The 14,548-nt window shown below is 35.0% G+C and overlaps 1 protein-coding gene across 4 annotated transcripts in view; it reads right to left on the bottom strand.

The window, feature by feature from the left end:
* Positions 1-3,028: 3,028 nt before the first annotated feature.
* SCN2A (sodium voltage-gated channel alpha subunit 2) overlaps positions 3,029-14,548 on the bottom strand; it is a 152,466-nt gene continuing 140,946 nt past the window's right edge. For all 4 annotated transcript variants that reach the window (XM_055380240.2, XM_055380242.2, XM_055380241.2 and 1 more), the window contains 3 exons: positions 14,157-14,261; positions 8,327-8,597; positions 3,029-6,707 (listed from right to left, as the gene is read on the bottom strand). In XM_055380240.2, coding sequence (XP_055236215.1) covers positions 5,512-6,707; positions 8,327-8,597; positions 14,157-14,261 — 1,572 coding nt within the window. In that variant the 3' untranslated portion in view covers positions 3,029-5,511. The remainder of the gene's footprint in view (positions 6,708-8,326; positions 8,598-14,156; positions 14,262-14,548) is intronic.

Here is a 14,548-nt window from a genome sequence, read left to right as displayed (position 1 = left end):
ATATTTATTTAATATAAATATATATTATATAAGTATATTATATATTTATTTAATATAAATATATTATTTACATATAAATATTTATATTATATACAATTATATATATTATATTAATATAAGTAGATATATACATAAAATAATTATAATTAAAAATGTGGCCAAAATTAAACCATTTTCAGAAAAAGAAAAACGGGGTCATTTTGCTGCTAGCAGATCTGACAGAATTCCTAAAGGATACATTTCAAGAAAGAAATAGAACACAAAATGAAAAAGTTAGCTGAAGAAACAAATTTGAGGGAAAAAATTACCAATAATTAGTATGTAAGTCTAAATAAGCACTGCCTACAAATTCATGTAATAATACTGTTTAATTTGTTATATCTCAAATTAAGGTAGAGTTAAGATACTAGACAAAAATAACATATTAGAGGAGAGCAATGATATGTCATCAGTCTAGGAAAATTCATTTTTCCAGATCAGGACACAAATATTGATTACAGTTCACCTTAATTAAGTATGCATGTTAAAATTTAAGAGTAATCACTTATAAAAGAGAAAGAAAAAAGAAGAAAGGAAGGAAAGGAGGGAGGGAGGGATGAATGGAGGGAGATGATGTGTAACTTTCCATCAGAGATGGGGGAAAGAGAAACAGAAAACACAAAGCAAAAGAGGACAAGAAGGAAGAGGAGAATAAAAGGAAAAACCTCAAAAAGTGGAAAGTGTGAAGTAAAGTGATAGGAATAAAATTAGATGTATCTGTAAATATAAAGAATGTAACTTGATTAAAATAGGCTATTAGCAGGAAGTGTCACATTGGATGACTTAAAAATCTAGTTATATTCTTTTACTTAATAAATCTATATACTATACCAAGAGATAGGAACCCATTTAAATAATTGGGAAAATGAGATTGCTGTAAAATACTAGAAAAAATGGGCAGCATAGCCTTATTACTACCAGATTCAGCAGCTACAGATGTGTCATATTTCACTGTTCCTTCTACTTCTCAGGTGTAATCACTCCTTTTTGCCACAGAATCAATTCCAAACTCTAGCATGGCTTTCCAGGTTCTTCACCTCTGGTTATAGCCTTTCTTTGGATAGTTATATTCCTCTTTGATCTCTTAGCTGCTATTGTAAAGTTGATATACAGTAGACACTCAAATATGTATTTAGTTCAGGTAAAAGAAAAAAAAAATTATTCCTGAATCCATGGAATCATTGTAACATTTTCTTGTATAATGTCCTCTTCACTTTTTTCACAGGTATCTTTTCTTTAAAAAAATGAGAGGAGCAGGTGCAATGGCTCATGCCTGTAATTCTAGCACTTTGGAAAGCTGAGGCAGGATGATTGCTTCAGTCCAGAAATCTGAGACCAACCCAGGCAACATGGGGAAACCCTGTCTCTACAAAAAATACAAAAAAAAAAAAAAAAAAAATGAGCTGGGTGTGGGGGCACATGCCTGTAGTCCCAGATACTCGGGAGGCTGAGGTGGGAAGATCACTTGAGTCCAGAAGGTTAAGGCTGCAGTGAGCCATGATCACACCACTGCTCTCCAGCCTGGGTGACAGAGCAAGACCTTATCTCAAAAATAAATAAATAAATAAATAAATAAATAAATAAATAAATAAATACAAATAAAAATAAATAAGAGAAGAAACATGTTTATATTTTAGATCTAACATATTGACAACTAAGCAACATTTCTTCCTCCTTCCCTCACCATTGCTGGAGGTATCCACACCAGACTTTTTTTCAGAATTATAATTCATGAAACATCCCATTTCTTACACTCCCCTCCTTTCTACTACTTTCCCCTATCGTTCCCTCTCCTCCTTTCTCCTCTTTCTTTACTTCCCCTTACCTCTCTTGTCTCCTCCCTTCTGTTTGTAAATAGGTCTGTATGTTACAGAGCTCAGGAAAACAAGGGATTATGTGAGATGCCCCAAGAATGGAGAAGATGAGAATGAGAATCTTTCCTATCTAGATTTGTGAGTTGGTAATGACAAATTGAATGGCTTTCTGACTGGCCACCATGAACTGCCTTCTATTGGTCCAGATTAAAGGTTCTCATGCAACAGGGCATGTAGCATTCACTGGAAGGAACTATTTTATAAATTTATACTGTTTCCTAGACCATCCCACATTCATTCCACCCAGTATACACTAGGGATAGTTAAGGTGCCATATGGGGTGTGTGTGTGTGCATGTGTTACCTGAACACAGTCTCCCTAAACTTTTCTAATAGAATTCCCTTTATACCAACTACAGCCTAAAGAAGAACCTCTATTATAATTAGATCAATGTCAATCCCTCAATCTGCAATATAAATACTCCGAAAGCCATCCTCTTAGGAACTTTATTCTGTACATGATAAGTTATGTAATGAAGGACAGTTTGGACTTTCCGGAGAATATGTTTTTACTATTGGGCAAAGGAGACCCAAATTTGCTAGTTCTCAGTCCTTGGTATGAATCAGTATCAATGACGAGCCTTCAGAAAATTAAATGCTTAAGTCTCACCCAGGGATATGAGTTCAATTGGTCTGGTCCTGGTCTTGGCCCATGCACTGGCTTTTTTTTTTTTTTTTTTTTTTGCTTCTCAGGTAGTTCTAATATGCATTCAGAATTGAGAAACATTTCCCAAACTGTTCATAATTAAATGAGAAAGTCAAATCTGTGCCATTTTGGAATTTTGTTTATATATTATGAAAAGTTGCAGCCTAAGCTTTCTTAGAATTTTTGTAAAGAAAATTGTAAAAATAAATACGCAGATACTATGTGCACTTTACAGAGTGACAGCAAATTTTAGGGATCTAAATCTAAGTGATCTATAGGCTGTAATAAACAAGACATTTGGTGAACAGAAAAGAAACAAGGAGAATATCCTAAATGAAAAATACTGAAAGCATAAGGAAAGGATAGAAGGATATAAAGAAAAGTAGATCAAGAATACATAAGGAAGAAATTGAAATGGAAAAGTGAAAAAAAGAACAATAGGTGGACAGGAAGGAGAAAAGATGCACAACTTAAAATGTTAGTCAATTTTTTATTAATTTTTGTAACTTTCCACTACTCTACCTGATGCCATATCTAGCCTTTTGGCCAATATTAAAGTAGTTATCCAATACACTCTTCTTAATTAACTTCCATTCCATGAAAAAATTGAAAGATGAATTATAGTAATTAATGTGTGTTCTTTACATTTGTTTTTCAGATAGACTATTTTTACATGATAGAAATCTACCTTTAAATGGCATTTCAAAGATAGAAACAAAGACAACAATTAAATACAAAAACAAAAGCGAAACCTTTATTCTTTTGGCTTGATTGTAATGTGGTTTACCGTTCTTTATGGTAACAGCATTTTCCTGCATGCATTTCACCAACACACTACAAGTCAATAGCTTTAGTATAAAGAATCTACATTTATTGTTGCTTGTGAAACACAAAGTATTTTGCTGTAACTGGTAATATAACTTCACTACCTGGTTTTGTGGGAGAGGAAAAAAAGCTGGGATCCCATATTATATCTGATACAGTTCTAGTGCCATATGGGTCAATAAGATCTATCTGTGTAAACAAACATTGGAAAAGACTGATGATTACTGAATAAAAAGACTAGGTGGAAACATTGGATTCAAGCAATGCCAAGAATATCAGCTGATTTTTTTTTCTTTAAGCCTCTTTCAATGATAAGGCATTACTATTGAAAGCAAATAAACATTGAACTCAGTTTTAGATTTGTTTCACATTGAAATGTGTGCAAGTTTACAGTACTAATAAAAAAGCAGAAACCTACACTGCATCCTAGTCCTTGTTTCTTATTTTGTGAAGTGCTTCAATTTAAAAGTGCTAGGAACAGAAACTAACAATAGTGACTGTGACATCCACCTGAAGATACTTTTAATTTCTCATTTTATGTACAAAAGGCTGAAAAATAAAATAAAATGAACTTTTTACAGTATTTATATTTTCTTAGAAAACTCTAACCATATATTTTAAACAGATTTAAGCAGCTTGCAACATGTTTGTACAGTCGGGCTTTTCATCATTGAGTGTTCAATTAAGGTTGGAAGAATAAAAAGCAAGAAGCTCTTCCTTGTTTGCTGCAACCTATTGCTTAATGACATGAAGAATGAGGTCTTGGTAGAACAATTTGCTTCACTTTACCACTGATATATGGCTTCCCATATTAGACTTCTGAACAGTGGAAGGAATAAGATACAGCAGCATAGGCAAGATAAACATGCAGCAGTGACAGCTTCAAACTATAATGGAACCAATTACATCATATTACCTGTTGAAAGCTTGCAAACTATACTTACTGTGGTACATATTTGATGCAATAAGTAGTGTGCTTAAATCATCATTTTTGTTTGCTCAAACATGCACCACTGGGTAAAATTACTATTTACAAAGCAGACTTTTATTTTTTAAATTGACATATATTATGTCAACCTTACCAAGAGCAGAAGATGGCTAAACAATACTGCAGGATAAAGCAGAATCAACTTTATAAAGTGGTGGTGGGGATGTTTTTTGGTCAATTCAGGCTTCTTAGAAAGGACTGATAGGATATTTTTATTTTATGCCAAAGGACACTTTTCAAAAATGTGATAGTCATGCTGCTGGGACTGTGAATGACAATGTAATGGTATGTGTATATCTCTGTGTGTGCATGTGTGTATACATATATATGTATATACACGCACATATACATATATACATATATACATGTACATTTAATGGGTTATGTAAAAATAAAACAACTCTTTAATGCTTGTGATTCTATGGAACATTTACAGGCACATTAAATTTTTTCTGGATGAGACACCTTAAAAATACGAATAGCTATTTAAGCACCTCAAAAATCTAAAAACATCCTGAAACAAGAAGTAAACTTTCCTTTTGTGATGTGATTTTTTTTATGTGTGAATGAGAATTGCAGCATGCCTGCATTTAAAATATATCCAGTTATACAATACAATAGAGAAATGTAGAATTCCCTCCCTTTAATCCCTCTCCCCAAACACAAACCCATTTACAAAAATAGTCACATATAATAGTAAACAACCTGTGAATTAAAAGAAAAGTGATAAATTCACAGCACACGTTTTGTAAAAATATGGCAGGTGTGGCAGTTAAAACATAAACAGTGGTGACAATTACTATTATCAAGTGTCACATGTTGAATTTACATAAAAATTTAACTTCCCTCCCCCCTTTAAATTGGTTCCTATCGTCTGAGTAGCCATTACGCCTCTGCTCTTCAGCAGTGTCAGCTGGTTGTGAAAATAGAAACCTCCTATCGATACTATTTCTCCAGTTTACTGAGTTCCAGTTTGCTGACCAGAGGTCTCTGTCTTGTTATAGGCACTGACCTTAAGTATACATTTGTAAAAACAGTCAGTTTGGCATAGACCTCCTGTGGGAGTCCTGTTGACACAAACACATCACCATCACGGGCTGTAAACAATTGATCACAAAATGGAAAATTCTTGGTTTCTTTTTACTTTTTACTTTCCCTGATATCTTTCCCTTTGTCTTCCTTTTCTGATTTGTCTTTTTCAAATTTTTCTTTTTCCGGTTTGGTCACACTATCATACGAGGGTGGAGACGTGGTGGAAGGCGTCATATCGGTTTTCTCTGGAGTTGAATTCTCATTCAGTTTATCAATGAGAGTATCTTCTTTGATGGGTGTTCCATCACATTCTTTGCCTTTGTCTTTCTTGTATATACTTGATACCTTTTTAACTTTTTGCTTCAAGAGGTAGCGTCTGTAAGCCCTCTGGATAATAATAGCAGACACCTCCTCTTGTTTGCGTTTCAACGTGGTCGTAATGGGCTCATAAGAGACTTTGGAGGGGTTTGATGCCATGAATCGCTCTTCCATCTGTATTCGAAGAGCATCCATCTCTCCACTCTCACCCAAAACACGCTTTGTAAAAGCAAATAAGATGTCAAGACAGTGGATCCGGTCACCACTCACCATGGGCAGATCCATGGCAATGAGCTGGACTTTGTTGGGTTTTGCTATGAGAAGAGGAGGATCCAGGGCATCTGCAAAATCAGAGAGTTTGGCAAACTCTATAAACTGGGTCGCATCGGGATCAAACTTCTCCCAAACCTCATAGAACATCTCAAAGTCATCCTCACTCAGAGGCTCTGCGCTTTCTTCAGTAGCAACACTGAAGTTCTCCAGGATGACCGCGATGTACATGTTCACCACAACCAGGAAGGATATGATGATGTAACTGACAAAAAAGAAAATCCCAACAGATGGGTTCCCACAGTCTCCCTTAACTGAGCTGCCAGGGTGATCTTTTTCAGGGTCACAGTCTGGAGGTCCACTATTAAGAATAGGTGCTAGCAATCCATCCCAGCCAGCAGAGGTTGTAATTTGGAACAGGCAGATCATGCTGTTGCCAAAGGTCTCAAAGTTGAACATGTCATCGATCCCAACTTCCCTCTTAACATAGGCAAAGTTGGACATCCCAAAGATGGCGTAGATGAACATGACCAGGAAGAGTAGGAGGCCGATGTTAAACAACGCAGGAAGGGACATCATCAAAGCAAAGAGCAGCGTGCGGATCCCCTTTGCTCCTTTGATCAGACGTAGGATTCGGCCAATCCTGGCAAGACGGATCACTCGGAACAGGGTAGGGGACACAAAATACTTTTCTATCAGTTCAGCCAGAAACATTCCTGTAGAAAATCAACAAATAACAAAAATAGTGTTATACTTAATAGTAGCAAATGAAAGTTTACATAATTACATTAGTTTTACAAAATGTGAACAGGACAGTTAGGTACATGTATATATGCAAATATGCAAATAATCTGCAATGTTTGTTGAGCAAAATGAAACTGGTATGTCTGGTGTTATAACATTTACATCTTTATATTAAATGAAGATAGTAAGGGCCATTTTTCCTAGTTCAAGGAAAGCATCTATCAAAAAAATGACTCAACCCTGGAAGGTCCAAAGACATCATGAAGCATACAGTGGCCAAGTACAGAAATTAATTTATGTGTCCAAAATACTAGTTCTAGTATTTGCATAAGAACTAAAGGCGTATGATTTTGGGTCAGGAATATGAGAGTTCTTTACTTTCTGAGATCCTATGTTATTTGGGAGTAGGCAGCGTGATGTACAGAAGAAAACATAGGCTTTGGAGACAGATGTACTTGGGACTGAATCCTGGCACTTGCTTTTATGCATGAGTAAATGGTGATAATATCAACTTTTTCTTGTGGTCAAACTGAACATTTACTAAGTCTTTTCTTCATGCTAGGCACAGTGCTAAGTGCATATATATACATAATCTGATTTAATCCTCACAACAACATTTTACAGAAAAATTCCTTGCAAAACCAGGGATTGGAGAGCTGAGGTAACTTCTCTTAGGTCACTGAGAAGGTAAGTAGTGTAAATAGGGAAGCTCCAGGTCAGATCTCAAATCTTACCTCTTAATGCTACCTCATAGCACTTATGTGAGAATCAAATGCAATGGAACATTGTTACAATGTTCTATTTGACTAAAGAAAGTAGTTTAAAGAGTGCTATATATTTTCCCCTCCATGTGAATGTTCTGTTTCCCCAAATAGGTAGAACCTTCTCTTAAATCTTCTTATATTTACTTCCAGTACCTCATTTAATATCTTATACATAAACACTGTATATATATATTTTTTCCAATAAACCTTTTGCATTCCTAGGACTTAATGTACGTATGTATCCTAACATTAATGTATCATTGATGATAACAAATCTGTTTTGGATTTTCAAACAAAATATCTGCTTCCAAAAAGAAATATTGCAAACCACAGAAAACTGTCTGTACCCAAAGATAACATGAAACTTATATATGTGTAATTATATATATAACTGCACATATACACTATTCCAATTATTTAAGAGGTCATATTTATGAATTATGTGACTACTTCAAATGATTTATGTATATATGTGTGTGGATTGATTGTTTATTCAAAGCAGCAACTGTCAATACCACAGGAGTATGACCAGGTACAAGAGTATTCTACCAAAGTTGCAGTTATTGTCTTCTGAGATGAGAATAGATGAAAATATTAAATAGGAATAAATGAAAGCTGAAAATATAAATTCCTTGTATTCCACTCATCATTTCAAGCACAGCATGCAATTAGAGAAATGGCAAACTGAAACTAAAACAATGGACTATTAGATTTTTATTTGGGAGTTTGGGATGAATGAGAAAGATTAGTGAAAAACACCTCTGAAGTTTCAAAACACACATTTTTACCACTATATTCCTTAACTGAATAAAAGCACCTCTTCTTACCTACAATGGAGAGAATGACCACCACAAAATCAAAAATATTCCATCCAATAGTGAAATAGTAGTAACGAAGAGAGATCAGTTTCAGCACACATTCTCCAGTGAACAGAACAATAAACACCAGATTAATCCAGTACAGAATGTTTGTCATTTCTTGACTCTGGTCATCGGTTTCCACCATCATGGTGACCATGTTAAGGCAGATGAGGATCATGATGCTGATATCAAAGACTTGTTTGGTTACAAAATCAAAGACCATTCCTTGGAATTTGTTCTGGAACAAATAATATGTAAAAGTTCCATTAGAAACCTTAAAAAAAATCGAATTCAATTCTTCTGATTTTAAGAAAGCAACAAAAAATGTAGCTTTTATAAAAACACATCTTTAATCCTCACAACATTTTACAAAAAAAAAAATTCCTTGCAAAACCAGTGATTGGAGAGCTGAGGTAACTTGCCTTAGGTCACAAAGCAGGTAAGTAGTGTAAATAGGGAAGCTCCATGTCAGATCTCAAATCTTATCTCTCTCTCTCTCTTTTTTTAATTTTTTTTATTTTTTGAGATGGAGTCTCGCTCTGTTGCACAGGTTGGAGTGCAGTGGCACGATCTCGGCTCACTGCAACCTCTGCCTCCCGGGTTCAAGTGATACTCCTGCCTCAGCCTCCTGAGTAGCTGGGATTGCAGGTACACGCCACCATGCCCGACTACTTTTTGTAATTTTAGTAGAGACGGGATTTCACCGTATTGGTCAGGCTGGTCTCAAACTCCTGACCTCATGATCTGCCCACCTCGACCTCCCAAAGTGCTGGAATTACAGGCATGAGCCACCATGCCCGGTCTCAAATCTTATCTCTTAATGCTACCTCATAGCATTTGTGTGAGGGTCAAATGCAATGGAACATTATTACAATGTTCTATTCTATTAAAGAAAGTAGTGTATTTTATTTTCGTTTTATACTTGGAAGAAAATTTTGTATATTGTATATTCAACTGTATTCAAATGTATTTGTTTTATTTATACTAACATTGATACCAGGTTTTATAAACTCACCTATTATGTTCTCAGTGCACAGAACACCATCATGTTATGACAGACAGTTAGTAAATATTTGTCATGTAATAAAATTTTTTATCCCATGTGTTGGGAGGGTATTAATTTTACTTTAAATAACTAATAAATAAATACTTCTCCAAGTTTTCCTCTCTCTTTTTAAATTTTTCGTCTGATTTCTGACTTTATATTCTCTCACTAAAGCTACAGCATCTTAAATTTCATTTTAAAGTTCAGCTAAGATGTTTTACAAATCATCATTCTAGAGAAGAGGCTTCAGTGGAAAAACTGGTGAAATCCGACTCAGTTCTGTATTTTATTTAATGGTATTATACCAAGATTAATTTCTTAGTTGTGAGAACTGATCTATGGTTGCATAAGATGTTAAAACAAAAGGACACTGTGTATAGATTCATTAGAGTATTCATTATGAGTAACTCTTCTGTACGAATAAAATTATCTTTTAAAAAGTCACAATGGAAATATTCAATCTTTGCCCTAGTCTATTTGGACCTTATTTCCAAGTACTAATTGCCTTATGTCTTGCTTATGAAATTAAGTCCCCAACTTGTAAACCAGTTCTGATCATTGGTTTCTGTATTGTTCCATTTTGCACGTATCTGCTTTGTTTCTCAGGTAATCTAGGGATCTGCTCTTGACTTACCTCTGTTGGGCTGCCTTTCTCTACCTTCTCAACTAGAATGACTAATACTCTGCTACATATACACCTAATGGCTTGCTTTCCCGGATCCTGACACTTTTAGTGGCCTGGATTCTACATCTTAGTGTTCTGCCCTCTTTCTATTGGGAGGCTTCTATTACTTCCAATGGTGATTTTTGGACATCAAACACTACTTGTTCTATTTTGTTTTGCTCTTTTCTCTGAATGCATATTTGGCCTGCTGAACTAGATTTCTATTACTCCAGCTGGATCTGTCTTCTCAGGGCCTTTTTCAACCCAATAAATGTGTCTACTTTTAGTTCAAACCCTTCCTTATTAATTATTAATTTACTGTAGTTTAACTTTCCAAGTCTGGCACCTTCCCCTTACTTCCACCCTCTGATATTTCCTGCATACCACTCTTAGAAGCTTATGCAGGTTCTACTGTATCATTTTACATAGTTTATCTGTCTACTATTCTGTCTAAAACACATGTCCCCCACTCCTTCTCTGTCTCATGAATTCTAACTCAGTTTTGAGTTTAAAGCACTTAGTGCTTGCTCTCAGAAAACTGAGTTCTTTCATTGATCATAAAATGTATGGCATTGTATTGCAAATGGTTTGCTCTTATTCAATTTTAGTTTTCTTTCCCTTCCACTTGTTTTGAGGCCCCTCAAAAGCAGGAGCAGTACCATTTTTCTCTCAGATATGGCTCCTAGAGTATAGTAAGTTCAAAATATCTTAAAAGCAGAAATTTGGTCTTAATTTTAATATCACCATGACTAATAAAAAACTGTTTAGATTCCCTGTTCATAGAGTTGTCCAATGAGACAGACATCTCAATGTACAACTCCAAACTCAAGTCTCTGTGTTCTGTTCTACCATTTAAATCCTAGGGTGTCAAATATGCTGGAACAAGATGTATAATTCTGAAGATCTTATTCACCAAAAATTTATGTTCTCTAACTTCATCTTGGCCCTTCAGATTTAACAATTAGCAATCCTTTGTCCTTCATTTGCTCCAAAGATAATTCCAAACTTCTCATAAATTTCCATTCTCTTGCCCTCTATTTTTACTTTTTTTAGAACATTAAATTTAATCAGTTTAAATAAACTCCTCTATTTCCTTTTGCATTTCATATTATTTTAATTTCCATGTTCTTTTCATATATTACTCCAAATTCATTAGAGGACTCAGCCCCTTTTTCTTTCTAAAGCTACCCTAGACCACTATGTCCTTGTCCCACATCTTGTGCATTTTTATGCCGTAATTATTCCCTCTCTCTTCGATCTTTTCCTCTCTAAAATTCGTTTTGCTTTCCTTTAAACCTAATCTCTGAATCTTAAGAAACCTTTATTTTGCTACTTCTAAATATTCATCATTTCTCTCCCTTCCTCCTTCCTCTCACTCTCTCACTCTGACTCGTTTGCCAAATTCTGCAAACTAGCATCTCCAATTTTCTCACCACTTCTGTCCCTTCTTCATTTCCTGCATGACATCAGTATTTATCCAGTTGTGCAAAGCAGAAAGACACCAGTCATTCTTGTTGGTTCCTTCTTTAGTTCCCATATTCAATTAATAGACAAACTTTTAAATTTCACTCTGGTGATAGCTCACAAATCCATCCACTTTTATTAATCTGCACATCACTATGGTTCAGGCTACCTACCATCTCTGAAACAGCTCCAAAACAAGTCTACAATGTATTCACACGGCCTCTGTGAAACCGATTGAGTGATCACCACAAAGCCCAGACTGACTGGGTCCACTTTAACAGTTTCTTACTGCTCTTAGGATGAAAACAACTCCTTAACATGGCCTCCAAGGCCCAGAAAAGTTTGAGCTTATCCTAACCTCTTTATTCTCAGTGTGTCCCAAATGAACCTTGACTTTCTGCACTCCAGTCTCACCAGCCCTCCTACATAAGGACCTTCACAAATTCATTCCCCTTCTACAGGGCTCTTCTCATCCCACTCTGGCTATTGATGCTTTCTATTCTTTTTCCATCCTCAGCTAGTATTTTTTTTAATAAAGCCTTCCCTAACTTCCCTGATTAATCAGCCCCTTCCCCCTAATCAGCTCTCACAGCTGAAAGTATCCCTTTTTTTCTGGGATACTTCCATTTTTTGGCAGGACTATTTGATTACTATCCGTTGCATTAACTAGACTCCATACTGTTCGATATTTAAGTTCAAATGCTTAGCATACTACATAGTACATGTTGTCAATGAAGGAATAAATGGATTTTACTAGTTACTTCCTAAATTGCCAAATTGTCACTGATAATATTCTAGCTGAATGTGTTGAACTTTTTCCACACACCCCTACCACTACAGGTAAATCCATGTCATTTGATGGAAACAAACTCAAGCTCATTTTTTCATTGATTTATTTCTTCCTATATCTTGATGAAGTATGCAAGGCCTCATTCTGAGAATTTTGTTTTTTTCTCTATTCTAATTATTTTTCAAAAATGAATCTGTGTTTCAGAGCTCAACTGAATTTTGTTCTGACAACGCTAAAATCCTTATTTCAGTCTGGACATTTCATAGGCTCTAACACTATTTTTCCCAGTGCCTTCACATGACTTCAGTATATGATAGTGGAACCAACAGTTTCACAAAATATCAACTAGCTTATATTTTAGATTCTCTGTTATCTACATATCCTCCCTCTTTTCCTGTGTTTCATAACAGGCAATGAAAATATGCTATTCTTACAGCAGGTCGAGGTATGGGTTATTGTGGTTTCTTTGAACCCAGTTTTTTCATTGCATCCTCCCTCTTTTCCTGTGTTTCATCCCAACTGAGTCTTCTTATTGGCTAACTTCACTCCTGGAGTAGTTCCAGTCCTGCTGGTGTGACACAGATTATGGACTACCTTCTTGTATGTAAGGGTTTATCTTCTTGTCTATGGCCGAGGGTTATTTTGCCTCTAACATTGTTCCACACCAGTCTCTAGGTTAAAGTCTCTAAAATCTTTCTTTTCACATTACTAGGCTGTTCTGTTAACTATATTGCATTTGTATTGCTTAATTAGAACAAATTTCTTCAGACTCATATGGTAACCTTGACTCATTTAACTCGGAAAACCAGGGTCTACTACTCACTAATTCAAATGCATCACTATTCTGCACTGATATATTTGTCTATATGGCTATGAAGTATACATTTTCTCATATAGTAAATGTTCTCTGCTTCTCTCTCTATTCATTCAAATTGTATTATTTCCTAAAGACTAGGCTCAAGTTGTACACTCTTTATGTTTGACCCAATATAGCTATCCATTTTCTTTGAGTTATTGGCCGGCTTACCAACCGAACACTTAATTATGGTCTGTTTTATATTGTCACCAATAGATTTATAGAGTCAAGATTTCTGAGAAACACTGAAGTGTTTTATACCATGTATACGTTGGGGAAGATTTTCTGAGACTTAATATATGAGCTAGTCCTTCAGGAGTGATAGAAAAACTTAGCGATTCTCCTGGCAGCAACTCCCTGCAGCAGCCAAACTGAACGAACAGTATCACTGGCAAATGTACACCTGGAAGAGCCAATAAAAAGCCCTACAAAGAATGATATCATCTCATTTAAGGGTGGGATAGTAGGGGAAAATATGAGGTTTGCCTTTTTTTTTTGTTTAACCAGAAAAAAGCAAAACCTGTGGCCTGTTTCATTAATGATTCCATTCAATCTGCAGAGTTGGACAAAAACTGAGGCCAATCTGTGACGTACCAATTATTCCGATCTGTCTCCTCTGTACTCTGAGAACATTTAATATTTTCACATTATGTATGTATGTATGTATTTTATTTTTGATGTTATTAGAAGTGTCTTAATGACATCAGCTTGTACGATACCACTGGCACTTAAGTATAGCAAATTTTATTTCAATGTATTTTATATGTTTACATATAAAATATGTTATGCATTATATAATTTATACATATTATATATGTAAAGTACATTTTTTCAAGCTATTTAGGCTAGCTAGTCCCATTGTTAAGGTGAAAAACTTTGTGTTACAAATCCACAAAAATAACTAGTTTCTAGAAATTCTGGCTGTGAAAGGGTTAGGTAATATAGTTTTAAAAGGCAATGAAAATATGTTATTCTTACAGCAGGTCGAGGTATGGGTTTTTGTGGTTTCTTTGAACCCAGTTTTTTCATTGCATTGTAGTATTTCTTCTGTTCTTCTGTCATAAAAATGTCTTGACCTCCAAAGTAAAGAAATGAAAGCAACACTTGTTAAAATTGTGTTCTTTGCTGGCTATAAAATCAACCTTAGTAATCATGTGAAAATTGGCTCCCACATTTCATTCTATTGTTGCTAATATCTGTATTTATAGAGATGCCTTTATTCAATATATAAATTATGCCATATTAGTCATATTTCTAGACTAAAAATATCAAAAATATGCTATCTGAATTATTAATTGCTTAAAAGCTTATCGATTATCAAATGTCTCAAAATAATTTCTGAATTTTACATTCTTTTTTTGGTGATTGCA

Source organism: Gorilla gorilla, chromosome 11 (genome assembly GCF_029281585.2).
Source record: "Gorilla gorilla gorilla isolate KB3781 chromosome 11, NHGRI_mGorGor1-v2.1_pri, whole genome shotgun sequence".
NCBI classification, from domain to species: domain Eukaryota; kingdom Metazoa; phylum Chordata; class Mammalia; order Primates; family Hominidae; genus Gorilla; species Gorilla gorilla.
The sequence above is the reverse complement of the archived record's forward strand: the minus strand, read 5'-3'. Positions and strand labels throughout refer to the sequence as shown.